This window comes from Heterodontus francisci, chromosome 10 (genome assembly GCF_036365525.1).
Source record: "Heterodontus francisci isolate sHetFra1 chromosome 10, sHetFra1.hap1, whole genome shotgun sequence".
Lineage (NCBI taxonomy): Eukaryota > Metazoa > Chordata > Chondrichthyes > Heterodontiformes > Heterodontidae > Heterodontus > Heterodontus francisci.
Genome location: NC_090380.1, coordinates 70,346,675 through 70,371,392, shown reverse-complemented (window position 1 = coordinate 70,371,392; position 24,718 = coordinate 70,346,675). Strand labels below are relative to the sequence as shown.

The 24,718-nt window shown below is 40.2% G+C and overlaps 1 protein-coding gene across 4 annotated transcripts; it reads right to left on the bottom strand.

Annotated features, from left to right (window-relative positions):
* Nucleotides 1–688: 688 nt before the first annotated feature.
* blzf1 (basic leucine zipper nuclear factor 1) lies at nucleotides 689–24,705 on the bottom strand. Of its 4 annotated transcripts, none has more exons than XM_068040702.1 (7): nucleotides 24,600–24,705; nucleotides 22,041–22,116; nucleotides 20,078–20,523; nucleotides 19,019–19,233; nucleotides 15,876–16,004; nucleotides 5,557–5,776; nucleotides 689–1,778 (listed from the first exon to the last, which is right to left on the bottom strand). In XM_068040702.1, the coding sequence occupies exons 2-7, from the start codon at nucleotides 22,069–22,071 to the stop codon at nucleotides 1,596–1,598; spliced, it is 1,224 nt and encodes a 407-aa protein (XP_067896803.1). In that variant the 5' UTR covers nucleotides 22,072–22,116; nucleotides 24,600–24,705; the 3' UTR covers nucleotides 689–1,595. The 4 variants fall into 4 exon arrangements, with proteins under 4 accessions (XP_067896803.1, XP_067896806.1, XP_067896805.1 ...); XM_068040705.1 differs by having other exon boundaries at nucleotides 19,034–19,233; nucleotides 24,600–24,704; XM_068040704.1 differs by lacking the exon at nucleotides 24,600–24,705 and adding an exon at nucleotides 24,366–24,534.
* Nucleotides 24,706–24,718: the final 13 nt, after the last annotated feature.

The window sequence follows — 24,718 nt, the reverse complement described above, 5'->3', positions numbered from 1 at the left end:
AGACATGATTCAGCTAACCTGAATATTTACAATGGAGTTGACACATTAACTTTTAAACACGCAAGTGATTTCCCTAGGCTTCTTCTACAGCACCTCCCAAACCTACATCTCTACCAACTAGGACACAAGCAGCAAGCACATGGGAACATCATCGCCTCAGTCACCTCCTTTCCCCCACCGCTGACCGGGAAGTATAATCACCATCCCTTCATAGCCAGCAGATCAAAATCCTCGAACTCCCTACCTATCAGCACTGAGAGTACCTTCACCACACAGCCTGCAGCAGTTTAAGAAGGCAGCTTATCACCACCTTCTCAGGGGCAACTAAGGATAGGCAATAAATAGAGCCTTGCTACCAACACTGATATCTCAAGAATGATTTTAAAAAAAATACAATCCAACTCCTCCCCTTACCTATGTAACCATCATATGCCCAGTTTGCAACCTTTATATGAAAGTTAGTCTGTATTCAACACATCATATTCCTTTAAGCCCAATATTACTAATTACAGTGATGAAACAAATTATCTACTTTATAATTTTATCTTCTATTCAGAGCCTCAGCATAAGGATAGTTCTATTGAATAGGACTCATCTACTTGGCACAAATTATGAAAAAGTGTACTAATTACCGAAAATGACTAAGAATTTCCCTCGAAAGTAACCTTGCGAAAAAATTGAGTCCAAATAATACTAATCATGTTTATTGAACAATAGAATATACTTAATTGAACACCAGATTGGTCAGCATAAACACCCCTAGCCTCCCTACAGACTCCCCCTCCCTTATTTCCTTGCTCTTTCCTCACATCCTTTTATACTTTTCCTTTGCAAATGCATATCAAATTCCTTTTTAAATTATGATAATCACTTCTACCACAGACATTTGTGGAAAAGCACTGCATATTCTAATAACATTTGTGCGAAAACAATTCTTCTAAATTTCAAGACTCACTATTAACAGAAGTATCAAGTCATTAATCATTTTTACATTGATGCTTGGTTACAAAAATGGGGACTAAACCATGCCTTAGCATGGTCACCCTTTTAGTTAAATTTTCAAACAACAATTCAATACATTCTATTAAATAAAAAAAAACTAAATAATGGATGGACAAAAACTTTGCTATATCAAAAACAGATATGCATATTTCATTACACATTAAATATTCTGTATAATACTTCATAGGTGACCTAATTGGGAACACATTGATTTAATTGGACATTTCAATAACAGTTCACTTGATCCGAATACAGCTGTTTTCAAATCTGTCAGGAACATATGCAGAAAAATACTGCTTATACCCTCACACACACATAAAAAAGGGCATTTAATAAAAAAAAAAGTGGCAGTATAAATACATAATATGTTTGCATCATAATTAGATAAACCTCGAGGTAAAGATTCAGGCAGTATACAGAATGAGAGAGAATAGAGATGAATACATCACTGCCTCTTAGACCAATATATAATATACATACATAGCTTTCTTAAAAAGTAAAATATATAATTCTCAATTTCAAAATATTGCCAGTTTTAAATAATTAATAAGAAACAGTAACAATTATACACAACCTTTACACTAAAACCTATTTCACAAGACCGTTAATTCTCCTGTGCATTGGTTGCAACAATTAAATGTGATATTTTCATATCTGGTATATGGGTGAAATCGTCCTATGCTCTTTTTATTAGAGAGAAATGAAGTTGGTGAAGTATCACAGAATGGTATATCTGCTGTTCCTTGACTGCACAGTATAGGATCCATCTTTAAAACCTGCAAATACAAGTAAAGGAATCTGAGCATTTCAAATGTTAAGTCAGCCAATGATGTTGCTTACTTCACAGTCACTACAGCTCCAGTAATGTTTAATTTATTCCTAAAGTTAAAGCACAAGAGAGTACCTTAACTACTGAGTGTCTAAAGAGGAAAAATATACAAATCAATAATTTGTTTCATTTATTTGCAGATAAAGAATGTTTCTTTGGTCAAAAGATTAAATTAAATTGTTTCATTAATTTAGTTTACAGTTTGTGATTGAAAAAATGGGCATTTCACTGAACAGCTTGACACAACTAAAAACCATTTGAGAATGCGAATGGTTGTAGACAAGATCATGTAACTCATCTTTACATTGTAATAATCCTGTCGAGGTCAATATCTGTCTATTGTACTTATTTGATTTATGTATCGGTTATGGCTCCATCATTATACGATTTACAAAATGTTTTGCTATGTGCAAATTCACTGGAATGATGTTTTTGACACTATTGGAGCAGTTTTGAGCTAGATCTTTCAAGAGGAGCCTAACAGGCCTTATTTATTTGCATTGTCACTTTAGTCTGCAAGACATAGTTGGGTTCAAAAACCATGAATACAATGATAGGACCAGTAGTAAGGTCGCTACTGCTACAATCATACATTTAAATTAAATTCAATAGTAAAAAGAGATGAAACAAATTAGAAATGTTTGTATATTGACAGATATATCAAATGAAGTAGAAACATACCATATATAACTGGCTTGTCGGTCTTAACTTGCCTGAAAACCCAATATGGTGACAATAGCTTTTAATATGTTACATTCCCCATACTTATTATCTGACAATATAAGTTTCTTAAATTCGTGCCAAATTTGGTCACTATTATGCGATTGATTTATTGTGTATTGTATTTTCTATTTATCAATGAGTATAAGGTATGGTTTCTCCAGTATATGATCATGCGGACATTTTTCATTAATAAACAGAAGCAACTACACCCATATTTCCATTGGCCACATTGGTACTGACAGCACCCTTTTTTTTTTGCTGATAAAAGATTTTCATTTTTTTTGTAGAAGTACCAGAAGAGTTCAGCCCCAGCCTGTTATTATGGTGCCAGTATAAATTACACAATGAAGAGGCCCTGTTTGAGGATAAATGAAAATTCAAGCAGGACAGGAATAAAGGCTACTGCCATTCAGCCACAACTTTTTTCCCCCATTGTAAAGTTGTTCTTAACAAAGGTGAATTGATCTATTACAGACTTAACCTTTCGTATGAAGCTTTTGGTACTTCCCAATATTTTATGCTTCATATTACTATTTATTTGCAAATATATATTAATTGGTTTAATTCCTAAACCTATGCCATTTCAAATAGTAATTAGAATGAGATGCTAAATCCAGTAAGTAGTGAAGTAAATCGTAATCACTCAATTAAGTACCTCTCCAAACAAAAGGTGTGCGCTAATTGGATAGATTCTGTTAGGTAAGATTATCAAATTTGAGTGTCATTAATCTGATGTGAGGAAACCCAAATGTATTCACCCATTTGCTTGACAAGTGATAGTCAAAGAGAAACAGTTGAACTTTAATAATGATTTCTTAAGGAGCAAAATATTGGTCTAATTCTTCAACATATAAATTGGGTGACGAATGAGAGCTGACTGAGCATAAACCAGTGCTGCAGCACAAGATGCCAATATTGATGAAGACTGCTTACACTATATCTACCATTTCAAAGCTATCAATAGCATAGGTACAACAAAACAACAGACAGTAAAGTCCAGTACAAAAAAAATTTCCACACAATTATTAATTACACAGATCATTCAATAACTAACAATTCTACAGCATCTTTACTGTAGAAAGGTTTCCCAAGGAACTTCAGAGAAGCTTAGGTCAGGCAAAAATGAACACCGAGCCAAAGGAGATATTAGGACAGATAACTAAGTGCTTAGACAAAATGAATTTTAGGGAATGTCTTAAAAGAGGAGAGGGAGATGGAGAGGTTCAGAGCAGGAACACAAGAGTTTAGGGCCTAGGCAACCGGCATTGGTGGAGCAAAGAGGGAGAGGTGCAAAAGAAGCCAGAGTCAGTGGTACACAATAGTCTTGGAGGGTTACAGGGCTGGAGGAGGTTACAGAGCTAAGGATGCGTGAAGCCACCAAGGGAATTTAAACATGAGAATGGAGTGCTGGGAGAACTGGGAACCAAAGTAATCCAGTGATCACAGTTATCATGAGTGAGAGGGACTTGGTGTGGGAATAGGATGTGGGCAGCAGGATTTTAGATGAGCTGATTTAGGGAGGGTGGATGTAGGGAGGGCAGTCAGGAGATCATTGGAAGAGTTGAGTCTCAAGGTGACAATGGCACTGATGAAAGTTTCAACAGCAGATGGGGTGAGGAACGGATGAAAACTTTTACAAAAGGTGGAAGTAGATGTTCTTTGCAATAAGGAGGATATAGAGTTGGAAGCTCATCCTGGGGTGAAATAAGACACTGAGATGCTGAACAGTTTGGTTCAACCTGAGACATAGGCCAGAGAGAGGGTTGGAATAAGTGGTGGCAAAAATACAGAGTTTGCGGGACCAGCAGAAAATGTTGACTTTGGTCAACTCTGCCCAATGATTCAGTGAGGACCTGTGGCTCAGGCAGGACTGGGTGCTGGACAAGCAAGCTAAAATACAGATGCAAAGGTTAAGAGAGGTAGTGGAGAGGCAGAACTGAGTATTGTCAGCATGCATGTGGAAGTTGACCCCATATTTTTGGATGATGTTGCCAAGTGGCAATGTGTGGAATGGAAAGAGCTGGGGCCAAGGAATAGATCCTTGGAGGACTCCAAATGTAATGGTTCGGGGATGGAGGAAAAAAAGCCAAAGTTAGAGACACTCTGGCTGCAACTCTGCTGAACACGAAGGAGAGGCATTGGAGAAGAATGGTGTGATTGTCTTTGTCAAAGCCTGCAAGAAGGGATAGTGAAGCACTGTCACAGTTACAGAAGATGCCACTTATGACTGATTATAGTTGTTTCAGTGCTGTGGCATGGACAGAAACCTGATTGCAGAGATTGAAACATGGAAAAGATGGGCAGGAATTTGGGAGGTGACAACACATTCAAAGACTTGGGAGAGGAAAGGGAGGTTGGAGATTAGGATGTCGTCTGCAAGGACAGAGGGGATTCCAAATTTTTTGAGGAGGTAGTGACGACAGATTTGAAAGGGGTGGGTGAAAGTACTTGAGAAGAGAGAACCATTTACAATGTGACAACTAGCATGGGATCAAGATGATTCTGGAGAGGGCATGAGGAGAAACAGATAAGAAACCAGAGAAAGATGTAGGTTCAGGGCTAGACAAGCAGGGCCTTGGGGAGGGTTAGTTTGATGGGCAAAGGCCGTGGGGGTGGGGTGGGAATATGGAGATCCAAATGTTAGACAGTTGGGAGTTTGAAAGTGCATTTATTGTATCCGTTATTACTAAAGACCACTCATTTTTCTAACTATCAAACTACTTGTATTTAAATGAAAATCAGAAGTTTGTTTTAATGCTGGTGACTAGGAATCCAACTTCTTACAGCTATAAAATAAAAAGGTAAATATCATGCAACATTTTTGAAAGGAAACCAGTATTTGAACAGGGAATATTTCTGAGGTTTAAAATCTGATGAAGCATTAAGTTAAAATCAATATTTTAACATATGCATTAATCTTCAAGCACATACCAAGCACCAGATTTTTTCATAGTTGTGTTTGTACTCTTGTGAAACCATCTCTTTGCAGAATCATACTGTACCTTTTCAGCCATTTTTTCAGCTGGTGTGTTGCAGAATTCAATGTGTTGGTTAGTCTTTTGTGCATTACTTATGCTCAGTTTTCCAAGAAGGTGAGAATTAACAGCCTCTGCTAACTTAAGGTTGACAGAAGCAAGTTCAGCAGTGGTGTGTGGTTGTGCACTAGGGTAGTAGGTTTGCTGGCGGCCCCACTGCAGCGATACCAAGAGTTCCTCAAGGAATCTGTGAAGTACAATGAAAATAGATGATTTGATACCTGGTCCTGTGCAGAACTAACCTGTACAAGTTGGGTGTTTTATTCCGGTCGATTGCAGAGATTGGAACATGGGGTTGTGGAAAAGATGGGCAGGAATTTGGAAGGTAACAACACATTGAAAGACTTGGGAGAGGAAAGGGAGGTTGGAGATTAGGATGTAGTCTGCAAGGACAGAGGGGATAAGGACTGGTATTCTGGCTAGCTGCAATTTTTTTTTATTGCAGCACTATACTTGTAGTGCAATTGCCAGTACAAAAGTCTGCTCTTCTTGATAGGACAACTAATTATTAGAAGAGGACGATTGCTGTTACCAAACTCTGCTACTACTTGTGAAATTTGAGATTATAAATCGGTTTCAAGTATTGGAAGCCTTTATTACTTATAAATAAAATGGTAATCCAAGCGTAATTTCTTCTAGAATTAACTTAATTAAATAGTGCTTATCTGGGTTTAACTTTATTCTTCCTGCAAAGTCCAAGCCATAATAGTGAGACTATCTGTACTCATCATTATTAAGCAGTGAATCGGACAGCAACACCTGGGTTCTGCACAAGCACAGTTAAACTCAGAAATCAAGTTGGTGTCCAAGTTACTATGTTTCTCCACAAGCTTCAGTGCACCAGTACCTTGCTGACAGACTTGGCATTCGAAAACATGAAAGATGTGAAGTTACAGTACTTACCCACTAGATACCCACCAACCATGGCATAAAGAGATAGTGCGTCTGTGTCCATTCAAGTGTAAGTCAAAACTTAATGGCTTGATAGATCTTCATTACTGCCAAACAAACTCTCTGGCACTGAAAATTAACTTTTAGAAGTGTGGAGTTTCATTCCTTCAGATCTTTTGAGAATTTTTTTATTTAAACTTTTCATCTGTTACCACCTTCTCTTGTAATCCCAAATTTATTTCCCTCTTTAGTTCACCTTCTGTACATTATTTTACATTGAATTACGTACTCTAACAAACTTCCTGGTTCAGACTCCACAGGTAGAACTTTTGGGCCCCGCTGAGGTCAAGAATGGAAGCAGACGAGATCTGAAAATACTGGCACTGGTTGGTTTGCCGGTCCGGCACTAGCATTACTGGGGGAGGCGGTTTCAAGGCCCAAGGTTGACCATCCCCATGAGGCGGCAGACAATTAGGCTCATTAAGAGCCTTGTTAACAGCACTTAAAGGAGGCCGACTGTGATTTTCTAGTCAGCCTCCAGTTTACTAACATGACGGGGGTGTAGTTCAACTGCCTGGAAGCAGGTATGCAGCGGCAGGCTGGGGTGCCAGCAATCCAGGCAGACCGACAGACCCTCCCTGCCTGCCTGGATGGGGTGCATCCAAAGGCCGCCCTGTAGAGGAACTCCACCTTCATGTTGAAGGGCCCTCTCAGTTACTTACTCTTTATTGCAGCCAGCTGCTTCTCTGAAGCTGGAAGGCTTCCGATTGACCCTCCAACTTTAAGAGCCCACCTGCCACCCTTAATGTGACAGGGAACCTGTCTCCATGCCAATTAAGGGGGCGCCCCAATCAAAATCCTAAAAAGTGACTCCTCCCTGGGGGTGGGTTCTGGACCCAGAAACAATCCTGGCTCCCGTTTCCCACTCCAAAGCCAACATTCAGTCCCTTGTGTCTCAGCCAGGATTCTTCAATCTGATTGGTTGAGGGGACACACCGTTATCTGCCCTGTTGATACACGTCCCCGAACCCCGGTTCAGGGTACTGCGTTGCTTTGACTGTCTGATAACAAATAGAAGTGTAAACACCAACAGAAATTCTGCAGGCAATCGTAAGCTGAATGAATGATGAGTGTCGTTCATTCACCATTGACTGCAAAATTCCGGCCATTACTTCATGTGTTTTTAACAGCTTAAGTTTTAAAATAGAGCTGAAGTAACTCCTTGTTACAATACTCCATCTTGTCTCCATTTAAATTGCTGTGAATGATTTTCTACAGTTTAATTTTCATCCAGTTAGAAAAAAAGCTATTCTAATTTTTACATGTGCCTCCTACATAATTTTTTCCTGTAACTAATTGTGGGAGGTGATCATCGTGGATTCTATACCTGTGTAAAACACAATCAGTGTGCTATTTTCACTTAATTAAATGGGTATCATGACAGTGAATTTTAATAAAGTCCTGTTATATAATTTAGAATCAGAATGGCGGCTCTCTGCAAGAGCAACTCAGTTAGTCCCACTACCCTGCCTTTTCCTCATAGCCCTGCAAAACCCTTTTTCTACAGATAATTATCCAATTCTCTTTTGAAAGCCACGATTGAATCTGCCACCATGCTCTCAGGCAATTCATCCTAGATACGAAACACTCATTGCGTAAATTTTTTTTTCCTCATGTCACCTTTGGTTCTTTTGCCATTCACTTTAAATCGGTGTCCTCTAATTCTCAACCCTTCCGCCAATGGGAACAGTTTCTCTCTATCTACTCTGTCCAGACCCCTCATGATTTTGAACACCTCCACCAAATCTCCTCTCAACTTTCTTTTCTCTGAGAACAGTCCCAGCTTCTCCAAACTATCAACGCAACTGAAGTCCCTCATCCTGCGAACCACTCTCGTAAGTCTTTTCTGTACCCTCTCCAATGCCTTCACATCCATACTAAAGCATGGTGCCAAGAATTGGACACAATATTCCAGTTGAGGCTGAACCAGTGTTTTATAAAGGCTCAACATAACTTCCTTACTTTTGTATTCTATGCCTCTATTTATAAAGCCCATATGTCTTAACATGCTGGTGGTTACCACTGACCAGAAACTGAACTGGACCAGCTACATAAATACTCTGGCTACTAGAGGAGGTCAGAGGCTGGAATTTTGCAGCGAGTAACTCACCTCCCGTCTCCCCAATGCCTGTCCACCATCTACAAGGCACAAGCCAGGAGTGTGATGGAATACTCTCCCCTTGCCTGATGGGTGCAGCTCCAACAACACTCAAGAAGCTCAACATCATCCAGGACAATGCTTGATTGGAACCCCATCCACACCCTTTAACAATCACTCCCGTCACCACCGACACACAGTGGCAGCAATGTGTTCCATCTACAAGATGCATTACAGCAACTCACCAAGGCTCCTATGACAGCACCTTCCAAATCCACAGCCTCTACCACCTAGAAGGACAAGGGCAGCAGATGCATGTTCTCCTCCAAGATACACTATGGGGAGGTGGTGGCATAGTGGTAATGCCATTAGACTAGTAACCCAGAGCACCAGGCTAATGGTCCGGGGACATGGGTTCGAATCCCACCACAGCAGATGGTGAAATTTGAATTCAATAAATAAATCTGGAATTAAAAATCTAGTCTAATGGTGACCATGAAACCTTTGTCGAATGCTGTAAAAACCCATCTGGTTCACTAATGTCCTTTAGGGAAGGAAATCTGCTGTCCTTACTTGGTCTGGCCACTCAGTTTTATCAGAACACTACAATGTCCAAGAAAAGGAATGAAACTGGACAGACCACCCGGATCGAGGCATTAGACAATGACAAACTCAGTCCTGTCGACCCTGCAAAGTTCTCCTTGCCAACATCTGTGGGCTTGTGCCAAAATTGGGAGAGCTGTCCCACAGACTAGTCAAGCAACAGCCTGACATAGTCATACTCACGGAATCATACCTTATTGTCCCAAACGCCACCATCCCACCGGCAGGACAGATCCAGAGGTGTATACAGTTGGGAGGGAGGAAGGAGTTGCCCTGGGAGTCCTCAACATTGACTCCGATCCCCATGAAATCTCACGGCATCAGAGCAGACCTCCTGCTGATTACCACCTACCGCGCCTCTCGGCTGATAAATCCGTGCTTCTCCATGTTCATCACCAATTGGAAGAAGCACTGAGGGTAGCAAGGGCACACGACCATTACCCAGAGTGGCTCAGTAGCACCACTATTGACTGAGCAGGCCAAGTCCTAAAGGACACAGTTTCTAGATTGGGTCTGCGGCAGGTGGTGAGGGAACCAATAAGAGGGAAAAACCTACTTTGCAGATGCATCTACCCATGACAGTGTTGGTAGGAGTGACCACCCCACAGTCCTTGTGGAGACAAAGTCCCCTCTTCACATTGAGGGTACCTACCATCATGTCATATGGCACTACCACTGTGCTAAATGGGATAGATTTCTAAAAGATCTAGCAACTCAAAACTGGGCATCCATGAGGCGTTGCGGTCATCGGCAATAGAAGAATTGTATTCAACCACAATCTGTAACTTCATGGCCCGGCATATCCCCTACTCTACCATTATCAAGTTAGGGGACCAACCCTAGTTCAAAGAAGAGCGCAGGAGGGCATGCCAGGAGCAGCATCAGGCATACCTAAAAATGAGGTGTCAGTCTGGTACTACTCCTGGCATGCCCTCCCGGTGAAGTTACAACACAGGACTACTTGCATGCCAAACAGTGGAAGTAGCATGCAATAGACAGAACTAAGCGATCCCACAACCAAACGATCAGATCGAAGCTCTGCAGTCTTTCCACATCCAGTTGTGAATGGTGGTGGACAATTAAACAACGGAGAGGAGGTTCCACAAATATCCCCCATCCTCAACGATGGGGGGAGCTCAGCACATCAGTGCAAAAGACAAGGCTGAAGCATTTGCATCCAGCTTCAGCCCGAGGTGCCGACTCGATGATCCATCTCAGCCTCCTCCTGAGGCCCCCTGCATTACAGATACCAGTCTTTAGCTAATCTGATTCATTCCATGTATCAAGAAATGGCTGAAGGCACTGGTACTGCAAAGGCTATGGACCCTGACAACATTCTGGCAATAGTACTGAAGACGTGCTCCGGAACTAGTTCGGCTCCTAGCCGAGCTCTTCCAGTACAGCTACAACACTGGCATTTACCTGGCAATGTGGAAAATCGCCCAGGTATGTCCTGTGCAGAAAAAACAGGACAAATCCAATCCGACCAATTACCACCCTATCAGTCTACTTCCGATCATCAAAGTGATGGAAGGTGTCGTTGACAGTGTTATCAAGCAGCACTTGCTCAGCAATAACCTGTTCACTGGTGCTCAGTTTGGGTTCTGCCAGGGCCACTCAGCTCCTGACCTTATTACAGCCTTGGTCCAAACATGGACAAAAGAGCTGACCTCCAGAGGTGAAGAGAGAGTGACTGCCCTGGACATCAAGGCAGCATTTGACCGAGTACGGCATCAAGGAGCCCGAGCAAAACTGGAGTCAATGGGAATCAGGGAGAAAACTCTGCTGGTCGGAGTTATTTCTAGCACAAAGGAAGATTGCTGTGGTTGTTGGAGGTCAATCATCTCAGTCCCAGGACATGAGTGCAAGAGCTCCTCAGGGTAGTTTCCCAGGCTCAACCATCTTCAGCTGCCTCATCAATGACCTTCCCTCCATTATATGGTCAGAGGTGGGGACATTTGTTGACGATTGCACAATGTTCAGCACCATTCGTGACTCCTCAGATACTGAAGCAGCCCATGTCCAGATGCAGCAAGACCTGGACAACATCCAGGCTTGGGTGATAAGTGCCAAGTAAATTCACGCCACATAAGTGCCAGGCAATGACCATCACAAACAAGAGAGAATTTAATCATCTCCCCTTGGCATTCAATGGAATTACCATTGCTGAATCACCCACTATCAATATCCTGGGGGTTACCATTGACCAGAAAGTGAACTGGACCAGCCACATAAATGCTGTGGCTACACGAGCAGGGATTTCTGCAGTGAGTAATTCACTTCCTGTCTCCTCAATGCTTGTGCACCATCTACAAAGCACAAGTCAGGAGTGTGATGGAATAATCGCCACTTGCCAGGATGAGTGCAGCTCCAACACTCAAGAAGCTTGACACCATCCAGAACAAAGCAGCCTGCTTGATTGGCACCCCATCCACCATCTTCAACATTCACTCCCTCCACCACCGACACACAGTAACAGCAGTGTGCACCATCTACAAGATGCACTGCAGCAACTCACCAAGGCTCCTTCGACAGCACCTTCCAAATCCATGACTTCTATCACCTAAAAGGACAAAGGCAGCAGATGCATGGGACCACCACCTGCAAATTTCCCTCCAAGCCACACACCATCCTGACTTGGAACTATATCGCCGTTCCTTCACTGTTGCTGTGTCAAAATCCTGGAACTTCCTTCCTAACAGCACTGTTAGTGTACCTACATCCCAAGGACTACAACGGTTCAAGAAGGCAGCTCACCACCACCTTTTCAATGGCAATTAGGAATGGAAGTAAATGCTGGCCTAGCCAGCGACATCCACATCCCATTGCAAATTAAAAGTTAATTGCTTTTTCAACTTGCTCTGCCACCTTCTAATGATTTATGCATATGTGCCCCAGGTTGCTCTGGCCCTGCACCCACTTTAGAATTGTATCCTTTATTTTGTACTTCCTCTCCTCATTCTTCCTACCAAAATGCATCACTTCACATTTATCTGCATTAAATTTCATCAGCCTACATCCTCTTGAAATCTATCACTATCTTCCTCACAGTTCACAATACTTACAAGCTTTGTGCCAGCTGTAAACTTTGTAATTGTGCCCTACACACCAAGTCTAGGTCATTAATATAGATCAAAGAAAGCAGTGGTTCCCCCTGTGGAATCCCACTATATACCGTCCTCCAGTCCGAAAAACAACCTTTCACCAAAACAACTGTTCACCACAGTCAACATTATATCCATGCTACCACTGTCCTTTATATTACATGGGCTTTAACTTTGCTGAAAAGCCCGTTATGTGGCACTTTATCAAACACCTTTTGGAAGTTCATGTCCACCACATAACCTCATCAAAAAACTCAATCATTCTATGATTCTAAATTATGTAACAGGATTTTAATCAAAATTCACTGTCATGATAGCCATTTAATTTAGTGAAAATAGCAGAAGGATTGAGTTCTACACAGGAATAGAATCCACACTGATCACCTTCCACAGTTAGTTACAAATAATACAGGGTATTGTGGGATGCATTTGTGAAAATTAGAATAGATTTTGTAAAACTTTAAAAAAAAAACTTTAAAAAAATCCATGCTGGCTTTCCTTAATTAATCCACATTTGTCCACATGACTGTTAATTTTGTCTAATTTCTAAAAGCTGTCGCACCACGAAGTTAAACTGACTAGCCTGCAGTTTTTGAGCTTATTATGACACCTTTTTTTGAACAAAGTTATAACATTTGCAATTCTCCAGTCTTCTGGCACAATCCCCTTATCTAAGGGGGACTGGAAGGTGCCTCTGCAATTTCCACCCTTACAGTATCCTCGGATGCATCTGTTCCGGTCCTGGTGACTTAACAACTTTAAAGTGCAGCCAACCTTTCTAATACCTCCTCTTTATCAATTTTAGCCCATCCAGTGTCTCAACTACCTCCTCTTTCACTACAACTTGGACAGCATCTTATTCCTTGGTAAAGACAGATGTAAAGTACTCATTTAGTACCTCAACCATGCCCTCTGCCTCCATGCGCAAACCCCTTCTTGATCCCTAATGGGCCCCAGTCCTCCTTTTACTACTTATATGCTGGAAGACGACTTTTGGATTCCCTTTTATGTTAGCTGCCTGTCTCTTCTAATACTCTTTCTTACCTTTTCATTTCTCTTTCATTTCCCCTCTAAACTTTCTATATTAGCCTGGTTCTCACTTTATCAACCTGACACCCGTCATATGCCATCCTCTTTCTGCTTCATTTGAGGAAGTTACAGTAATACAATATAGAGTCATAGACAGATACAGCACTGAAACAGGCCCTTCAGCCCACTGAGTCTGTGCCGACCATCAACTACCCATTTATATTAATCCTACGTTAATCCCATATTCCCTACCACATTCCCACCTTCCCTCAATTCTCCTACCACCTACCTACACTAAGGTAAATTGGCCATTGTAAATTGCCCCATCAACCTGCAAGTCTTTGGCTGTGGGAGGAAACCGGAGCACCCGGCGGAAACCCACGCGGTTACAGGGAGAACTTGCAAACTCCGCACAGGCAGTACCCAGAACCTAACCCAGGTCGCTGGAGCTGTGAGGCAGCGGTGCTAACCACTGCGCCGCCCTTTATCTAAAACTATATGCATTAAAAAAACTAAACTTAAACTTGAACTATGTAAAAATGTTTTCATCATTTTGTTTGTGGAGGCTACTCCCAAGTCTTTCTATCTTTGTAACTACTTCCAATACTGTTTCTATTACTGTGATTCCATTGCCTCATTGCTGACTTTTAATAACATCGAATAGATTATATTAAGCGCTTGGCAGGTCAGCCCATTAACTTCATCTTCGTGATTGGATATTTGTTGTTTCTATCATTGTTTTTTTTTCTATAACCATTTTTTCGTCATAACTACAATGCTGGCTTACCTTTAGTTACGATGAAGAGTACACATCTGAAATGTTACCTAGCCTTTTCTCTTAACAGATGTTGATTGATATGATGTGTACTTTAAGCATTTTTTAAATTTCAGTATTTGAACAACAGATGAAGCTAGCCATTTCACATTATTATGCAGTAGCAACACAAGAGGGATTTTCCACTAACAGGATGCTGCCGTCAAGCCAAAAAGATGTCTGCCTACACACAAATGTGTATTGTGGTATATAAATTCCAGTCCCGGTGCAATGCCAGGTCCCTGGTGCATTCTCCATGGCAGTGCATTGACCAGAGTCGACTTACCAACCAATCAGCATCCTTTTCTCATGCAGTATAAATTGTTCCTCCCTTTGACATTTGGCATTCTTGTGTCTGTCCTGATGAGTACAAGACGAAAATCTTCGACAGCATGTCTCTTTTTTCAAAGTTGTTAAAATAAAATGGGAGAAACAATGGAAGCTAGGCCAACTGTAATTAATCTTGTTACGAAAGTGCTTCCTTTTTTTAAAATATACATTTTGTTTGAGGACTTGTGTTGAAACTGAAAAGATTCCATGGATGTGTTTATTATTTAACCAAGTTCACCACAAGGAGACTTGAGATGTTGTTTGAAAGCCACCTGTGCTGGAAATCATGTACTTTGGGCTCAGTAAACAACAAAACCCTTGGTGACTTGGAGAAAAATGGTTGCAGAGAAGCCATGTCAAGGTTTATGGAGGTCAGGTGGTCAACTCTCTGTTTGGGTTTTGGTCATTGTTTTCAGTGCAGTTGGGTGTCAACTGTTTGAAGACAGTTGGTGTTTTCCTGCCAATGAACAAATGAAACCACCTAGCTCACCACCTTCTCTACCCGTTTGAAAGAAAATCCTGCAAAGATCTAGCGTGGGAGAGCTAAAATTCCTGGTGCTGCATAGCTCCTGAAGCTGAAACAAATCTTGCGATTCAAGTGTGTGCTGGCAGAAATCCTGATGCCACATTTCTCCTGGAAAGCCTACTAGAATAATTTTCAACATCACCAGAATGGACTGCTTCTGGAATGTTCCCAGTGACCTGTCTCCGTATTCCCAGACGCCAGACCAAAAAAGGGACAAATGACATCCTTCCATGTCTTCTCTTTTTTTCCATCAAGAATTAGCAAGTATTTGGCCAAAGTAGTCTTTTTTGTCTTTTTTTTTGTAACAGACCTCTGCAGAGAGAATTTCTGTATTTTTTCCAGTGTGCATGCGAGTGTAATTGGGGAACTTAAAAAGGGAATTATCATATTTCAATCGGTGTTAATGCTTTGCTTTGTTGCTGGTTAAGTCTTTTCATAACAAACTGATAATTTTGTTGTTGATTAAAGAAACCTGGTTGGTGTATCTTAACTTCTGGAATAAAAAGAGTGAATGATTGGCTGTACCAGTAACCAGGTAAACATTTAAATATATGTTGTGACCTGTGGAGAAGTGGAAGTAGAAAAGACAGTGCACTCCTCCCGCCTCAGTCGTAACAATCTAAATTGAAATGTTTAATAGTCATTATAGCAATTTCAGTTACTTTACTATTGTAACGTATTAGGGCTTGTTTCAGTGACAGTTTGCTGGATTTTAAAAAACGGCTAGTCTAGGAAAACTGGAACATGTTTGGAGCTGGTGGCAATTTAAGGGTTGCGAGTTTATTGCTTAATTGATAAAACATGATCAGACTTCACAAAATGAAAACATACCTATAGGAGTCAACCATATCGTGACGAAATTGCTCACGCTCACTAAGAAGATCCTGTACTGCACTTTGGGTTTCTCTAACATGACGTTGCAGAGATGTCCTGGCATGGGCCAGCTCATCTGTCATCACTCTGCGTGAAAAGAAGATTAAAACAATGTTTCAGTCATAATTCAATTATTATATTTACAACAGATTTTTATGCATATTGAATGGCAAAATATGTTTACCAAATTATAAAAATGAGTAAGCATTTAACAAAGCCATTAAATATGGACCAAGAGACATATTTTTCATTCTCTAGGCCCATGTTAAAAAAAGGAATTTTGAAGCTGCAGTACACATTTTTGACAATAAAACTGAAATGAATTTAATGAAAACACTGAAATACTGGCTAAAAATCTATTAAAACCAATAACTGCATATCAAATTAACATTTCAAAAAGAAAGTTACTTCTTTGTTGAATTTACTTCTTCAAATAAATACTGCACTGTGCAGATAACACTCTATTGTTAGAAATATAATTCTTCATAGCAACTAAAACCAGGGTTGTTAAGTCTAGGTTGCATGAGTATATCTGGTTTAACTATTTCAGCGTTCTTTTACGTAGAATTAGAATTTTTAAAATTCTTTCATGTCAAGTGGGCATTGGTTAGCAAGGCCAGAATTTGTTTCCCATCCCTAACTGCCTTCGACAACTGAATGGCTTGGTAGGCCATTTCAGAGGAAACCACATTGCTGTGGGTCTAGAGTCACATGGAGGCCAGACCAGGTAAGGAAAGCAGTGAACCAGATGGGTTTTTACGACAATCAGTAATGGTGCCATGGCACCATCAATCGAGACTAGCATTCAATTCCAGATCTTTATTAATTGAATTTAAATTCCACCAGCTGCCGTGGTGGTATTAGAACCAGTGTCACCAGGGCATTAGCCTGGGCCTCTGGATTACTAGTTCAGTGACATTACCTCTACGCCACCATCTCCCCGTAGCACATGCAGCACAGAAACAGGGCATTCGGCCTAAGCTGTCCATGCCAGCGTTAATACCCCATTAGCGTCTCCACCCATCTAACTTTATTAGCATAGCCCCTTTACTCCCTTCTCCCTCATATGCTTATCTAGTTTCCCCTTAAAATACAACTATACTATTCACGTCGGCTGCTCCCTGTGATAGCAAGTTCCACATTCTCATCACTCTCCAAGTAAATACGTTTCTTCTGAGTTTCCTATTTGATTTCTTGGTGACTATATCTTATATTGATGACCTCTAGTTTTGCTTTCCCCGCAAGTGATAACACACTCCCTGGGCTGAATATCATTCAGGTGCCGTGCTCTGTGGGGGCGCCCTTTAAACTCAGCGGCAGGATGCTCGCATTCAGCGGCTGCCAAGGAGCCCCTGCAATATTATGCGCGGGGGCTCATTTAAATAGTGGGGACGGAGCGGCCGCCCCTGATGACATAGAGGGGGCGGCCGCCGCGTCCCCGGCAATGGCGTCCGGCGCCACCGCACAGGCGCCGTGCCATTTTTAAAGGGTTGTAAGCTCTTAGGAGAAATTTAAACTTTTAAAGGTAAATCATGAACAATTATTGCATAAAAATTACAGACATAATGGAGGCCCTTTCCCATCCCCTCCAATGTTCTTTTACGGGACATCGGTACAAAATGAAACTTCATTACCAACCCGCACTTCCCCCCTAACCTCTTTACAGTTGCCTCTCAACCCCTTCTCACCATCCCTACATCCAATTAAAATTGATTTCCCCGCTCCTCCACCACTCCCACCCTGAAAATGTTATTACTCCCCTTCCCCACCAGGTTCTCGCCCGGAACTTCGTACGCAGCACGAATGGCGGCCGTAATATCGGCATGGGACGGCTGCCGCCTGCAGATAAGTTTATTTAAATATTTTAAATGTTCATTTGCGTATTTAGATGAAGGGCCCGCCGCCGTGCAGTGGGCCCTTCCCAATGTCGCAGGCGTCCCCATGCCGCGATGTTGAGGGGCCGGTAAAATTCAGCCCCCTGTGCCTACTCTATCAAAACTTTTAATAATTTTAAAGACCTCTATTAGATCACCCCTCAGCCTTTGCTTTCCAAAAGAGACCCAGGCTGATCATCCTTTCCTGATACTGTAAAAAGGATTTGCAAGGATGATACCAGAATCTATCTCCAGTGCCTCTATATTTTTTTCATAATATCGCAACCAGAACTACACACAGCACTCCAAGTGTGGTTTAACCAAGTCTCAGTACAAAGTTAGCATAACCTCTTTATTTTTCAATTGTATCCCTCTAGGAATAAACTTAGTGCTTGGTTTGTTTTTGTTATGGCCTCATCTATGTGCATCACTACTTTTAGTGATGCACGTATTTATACTACTAGATCCTTTTGCTCCTTTACACCATTTAGATTCCTATTTTACAAGTAATATGTGACCTTCTTATTTTCCTTACCAAAATGTAGTAACTCATTTACCAATTATATGCCCAGTCTGAAAGTTTATTCATGCCTTCTTATAATCTATTGCACTCCTCCTTACTATATTACTATTCCCACCCAACCTGTCCCACCCCTGCACCATTTGGTGTCACCTGCAAATTTAGAAATTGTGAATCTAAAGTCTAAATCATTCATATAAGTTGCGAACAACAGTGGTACCAGCACTGATTTTTGTGGGATCCCACTTACTACGTTCTATCACTCTGAACAACTACCCATTACCCCTTTCTGGAATAATTCTATCATTGGGAATGATTTATCTGAACACCGAGGGGCTTCACTGGAAATTTTGTTTTAAGAAGCTTTGACCTCTGTCAGTCTAGCAGATATTTGATTAATTTCACTTCTGCAAAATTCACTACATAGTTTTACAAAAAGTGAAAAAGAATTGCAGCAAACAGTTAATAATGCTTCAAAAATCAGAGACTTTCCCCTGCATTTGAAAGGGGAACTAACTAGCATTGCCTATTATGTTCACAGCAAGTACACCACCTCATGTCTGAATAAAACACTAATCATAGCACTCCTATTCTCCCTACTGCCACATGTGGAAGTGACATGAGTAAGAAGAGGAATTAGAACATATCAGTAAATTTGCAAGCAAAAGCACATTGTTCATTTTAGACAGTCTTCTGATGCAATTTACTGTGGAGTAGGCAACCTGCTTGCGAGGAATTTGCTGCGCCACACATCACATTGTATGGCCATCCGCTCCAGTTGCTCAGAGAGCTGAGCCACATTTTGACTTAAAGTCTCATTTTCCAAGATTAGCTGATTTTTTTCACGGGCCATGCGCTCAAAGTGATACTGAAGGTCATTGCCAACAGAAGCAATAAGTAGTTTTTTCAACTCTCTGTTTACCTGAAACGGAAAAAAAAAAATTTAAAAATCTTTGGAGTACTTCAATGTATTAATTTTTTATACATATGGAAGATATTAATTACTGTTCATCCTGCAGATTTCAATACACACACCCATTTGATAAAAGTTAGGTACATCTGCAGAAGAGATTTCCTGAATAACTTTTTAGTGTATAAATATCATAGAGGTTCCAAGGGGTTAGTACTGCACAGTCAAAAACATGATAATAATGAGAACATGCTGTGAAGACTTAAAATTTAAATTGAGTGGATCAAGGTGAAGTAGTGCATAATAGTCTGTATTAGCATGCCACCTACAGCTTTCCTTTTTGCCTGGGAACGCAGAGGATTGAAAGCTTTAAAAAATATATATATTTCTGCTGCCTCACTAGGTTGATAAACTATATCATACTGATTTTCTATTAAGCATTCCGCAGGTAATTCAACTCATCAATCACTTATCAGTAAGAAAAGATGCTGGAAATCAGAAATAAGAACACAAAATGCTGGAAATACTCAGCAGGTCATGCAGCTTCTGTGGAGAGAGCAACAGAGTTATGTTACAGGTTGATGACACATCTGTGATTCAAGCATCTGTTTCTCTTCCCTCATTTCCCAACCTCACCAAGCCATTTGCTTATCTCCAGTTTTCAGTTCTGACATAGGATACCTTGTCTTTTCTCTTCACAAATGAAGAGAGACCCTCTGTATATTTCCAGCAATTTGTTGTGCGGTATTTCATTTGTAGGTGAAAACCAACTGAGATAATAGCTAGATACAAACACAAAACTAGAGAACAGCTGTCAAGTTATCATAATGCAATTTAAAAGTATATTTTATCTCACCTCAGTCTGCACCCGGATTTGATTGGCAAGCCCTTCCTTATCCTGTAGGAGTTTTCTTTCTGAATTTTGAGACTTTTCAACGGCAGCTTTTAGTTCCAGCAATTCTTTCTTGAGCTCAGTCGTATTTTCTAACTGACTCAACAACTCACCTTTGTGAGAACCTGCAGAGTCATTTAGCTTTGTAGTCTTTGCAGGAATTTCATGAATTACAGCAGCTTTGGGAACCAAGATCTTAATGGCTTCTATCTCAACTGCTTGGCCAGGTTGAACATTTCCAAGCTGAAGAACACCAGGCTTAATAACAATTTGAGAAGAACTGGATACTACATTGGTTCGTGGAGTGTGATGACATTTTTTATTTATTCCTTTGGTATTTTCCACAGGTTTGGCTGGTTCTTCTGTTTCCATTCCATCTCCAGGTCCACGGATAGGTCGTACTATTTGAACTAAAATGTAAAAAAGAAAGATCTTAATACAATGCATACAAAATGGACAAATTAAACATTTGTAACCAAATATTACTGTACTTTAGATGACAGTTCTGGCAACAGCCAACGCAAGCAATGAAATACATGCAGCAGTAACAGATCTCCAGTAGAGCCTAAAATAGTTTCAAACTTGTATCAAAATAAATATCAACCACTTGAACGCATCTTTATTCCAGAGTAAACGCCATACAGCCCAGGCTTACTAACACAATGCAATATTTTTTGCATTGGTAAAAATTCTATTACATATTATATGACGTATAAAATAAAATTGTTTAAGTATTGCAATTTACACTTTAAATAAACTTGATGGGTACGGGGATCAAATGGGCGAGTGGGACTGACTGGATTGCTCCGTGGAGAGTTAGCACGGACTCAATGGGCTGGATGGACTCCTTCTATGCCATAAATGACTCTGACTCAAGCCCTCCAGATAACATTTTACCCAGGCTATATAACTCTTGTAAATTCCAGCTGCATAACAGCCAGGTGGCCTCCACTACACGTATCCTCACAATCCTGAACGATGAGGTTATTAAATTGAATATACTCTACATGTTCAAAATAATACTAGTTCAAAAAAAAAACTCCAAACATGGTAAGGCCCAGATGAACAAATTTCTTACTTCCTATGTTACAAGTAACAACATCTCAAATGTACTTCATTGTCTGTAAAAGACTTTGGGCATCCGGAGGTCAAGAAAGGTGCTAATATAAATGCAATTTTTTTTCTCTATTTATAGAAAATGTTAAATATGATATACATATTTTCAATTCTTTAATCCTGAAACAGCAGGACTACCAATTAAAAAAAAAGTTTTAAACCAGTTATGGCAGATTAAATTCAAAGTGCAAGTATTAATACATGAGAAAGAAAAATCTGCCTATACATCGTGCCATTAATGTCCCAAAACACTTTTACAGTCTTCTGAATGAAGTGCTTTTTTGTTTATAAATTTAGTCACTGTTGTAATGGAGGCAACTATGGCAGCATCATCCCATACATAACAAAGAGATAACATGTTTTAGTGGGGTTGGTTGAGGAATAAATGTTGTCTGAAACAGGTCTTAAACACACAACCTCATGACACAGAGGTGCCAATACGATCACTGAGCCAAGGCTGTTACTTGTATAAAGAATGAGCAGCAGTGAAATCATACCATTCTCAATCTTCCTATCTAACCCAACATAAAATAATTTTACTTCAAATGTTTCGTTCCTGTACAGTAGTCTTGCTGGAGTAGTTTACCTATCATGTTAGAATGTCAGCCATTTGTAGCAAACATATATTTTTACGATGTATATTGTGCATCAAATGCAAAGTAAATGAAAGTCAGGAGATAAGTAAAAACACAGACACTGTGGATTCAAGATAACTCAGTGCCTCATATGCCTAAATCATTGCTACAACTTTGTATACAAATGAAGAATAAAATTGATGGGAAAGAACATTGTCTCTTAAAAAACATAATACCTTTATTCTCCATTCTGATAACCGATGTCATATCCCCGAAGCTGTTTTGAATTTTATTTCATTCACTAATTTCCATCTGGAAAAAAAATTTGAATTACTCTTTAGACAAACACAATGGTTTATCAAATCATTGTAAGTAACCTGAAAACTATAACTATGGGACAACCAATTAATAAACAGAAACTGTACATTAAATTTTTCATAGACAGTCTTTATTCAATTAAAATAAAAAACATAGTAAATTACAGTTTTAGAAAGTGGACAGGCTAGAAACCAGTAACATTTTTATTTGTTATCAGTCTTTTATACTTGACTGGATAAGATTATTACAATAATTTATCTGTAAATTAATTGACCACATAACAGTTACTTAAAAAAGCTCAAATTTATTGTGGAGATATGTGAGGTGTTAAATTTTGCATGGAAAAATATTCATTAAATCTTTAAAAAGGATTGGGAGGATACACATATCTTTAAAATTGAAAGCACAAGTTCATAAAGCTGAACAAAGTAAATCAGATCCTCGGTCTATAAATTGAAGTACAGAGTACTAAATGCAAAGACTTAATGCTAACCCTATCCAAACATTGGTTAAGTCATAGTTAGAGTATTATGTCCACATTTGGGGACTCTATTTTTTTTTAAAAGAGAGTGTTGAGGCCTTAGGAGGTTACTGAAAGCTTTCTTACGTGAGATGCTTTAGGCACGAGGAGAGATTAAAGAAATTGGGGTCTTATCAGAACAAAGGTTAAGAGATCATTTGATACAGTTTTCAAAATTAAGAGGGACCTTGATAAAGTAAATAGGGAAGAACTATTTCTGCAGTATGGTCAGTTGGTAGTTAGAGGGTATTAAGCTCATCACCAAACAAAAGGAAGGGAGAGGCTAAAAATTTTTTTGATGAAAAATATTGTTTGGAAATAAATTGTCCTAGCAGAAACATCTGCAGGTACAGAATCCATAATAGCATTGTTAGAGGAAGTGAATAAAGATGTGAAAAATAGAACTAAACGGATAGCTCTTTCAGAGAGCTGGGACAAAGTAATGGACCAAATGGATACCTTTAATGCAAAATTCTATAATACTCAGGATTTTTTAAAAAGCTAAATAGAAAGTTTTACAACAAGCAACCCAATAGAATTGGAACTCCAAAACAGTTACATTGTAAAATTCAAAAAGCAGATAAGTTTTTAAACAAGTGTCAGATAATGAGCATCTCAAACAACTTTCAACTACTTAACAGCATCATGGGAACACCATCACAACAAGGACTGCAGTGCTTCAAGGAGAAAGCCCACCATCACCAACTTCTCAAGTCAGCTAAGGATGGGGAATAAATGTGGCCTTGCCAGTGCCAGTTTTCCTAAGAAAAACTGACAAAAATTACCAACTGAACATAAAAAGGGTATTCCTGCATCCCTCCACTGTGTAATTTACTGCAGATGGCAACGTAAAACATTGCTCATGCATTTAGAAAAAAAATCATTTGAGCTTTATAGCCACATCTGACTCTTGTGCAACAGCAGAAAGATGAGGAAATCAGCGCAAGCAAAACTGCCTCAAAGCCATAATAAAGGAAAAATTACACATATTCCTTTTAAAAGGTTTAATGGAGGAGTTCTGTAAAGCAGTCTCCTCATCTGCATCTGGTCTTCCAAATGCAGTGAAGGCCACATCATGAGCAGCAAGTACAGTATACTAAATTGAATGAAGGAGTGTTTGGGATCCTGGATGCTGGGAAAAGAGGAAGTAAAATGGCAGGTGTTGCTGGTGGAGGGGAAGGGGGTTCAGTCCAAAAGTGTGACCATAAGCTTCTAGTCACTTGCCATTTTAATTCTTGATCCCACTCTGTCCTCAGTCTCTTACATTGTTCCAATGAAGCTGAACGTAAACTTGAGGAACAGCACTTCAACTTTCAATTGGACACAACTCAACCTTCTGGACCCAACGTTGAGTTCAACAATTTCAGATCATGACTCCATTTCCTTCAGACAGCAGCTGTTGCTAATGATTCCACAATTGCCATTTATACCCCCTCTAGACAAATCTTTTACATCTTGTCCCATTATCATGTCCTCTTGCCTTACACCATCTTCCTTTTTGTCATTTAATCTCCCCTACCTTCCACCCTATTACAGACCTTCCCTTTTGTTCTTCCCCACCTCTGTACTTAAAACCTGTTACATTTCTACCTGTTCCCAGGTCCGACGAAAGGTCATCGAACTGAAAAGTTAACGGCTTCTCTCGCCACAGATACTGCCAAATCGGAGTATTTCCAACATTTTCTGTTTTCATTTCAGACTTCCAGCATCGGAAGTACTTTACTTTTATCTGGAGGTATTTTGCAGTGTGCGCAGAATCAAGAAAAATCAAAACTTCTTCAAAGCGGATCTATCAAGGCAGAGAGACCGAGTCGACGACTGTGTGTGTGGGGTGGTGGGGGGGGGGGTTGACAGTGGAACTTTCTATCGGCTTTTTCTCAGACACGATCATTAAAATAAATCAGCTCAAACGCAAACACTTCTAACAATAGCAGTGCAAGTCTCAGGCGTCACTTACCCGAAATGACAGCTATCCCCTTACGTGGCAACTTCAGCCAACCTAGCAACATATAGAAAAAGGCAACTTCCGGCACCAAGCAGCCCGGTTGACCTTTGACCCCGTCACTTCCGGCCTCA

What these genes read in the sequence shown, in the direction of transcription:
- blzf1 (XM_068040702.1), bottom strand. Translation starts at nt 22,071, where the DNA reads ATGACATCGGTTATCAGAATGGAGAATAAAG. An exon ending in AAATCCGGGTGCAGACTGAG is followed by an intron (nt 19,234 to 20,077) that starts GTGAGATAAAAT and finishes TTTCCGTTTCAG; the next exon opens with GTAAACAGAGAGTTGAAAAA. An exon ending in GATATGGTTGACTCCTATAG is followed by an intron (nt 5,777 to 15,875) that starts GTATGTTTTCAT and finishes TGTACTTCACAG; the next exon opens with ATTCCTTGAGGAACTCTTGG.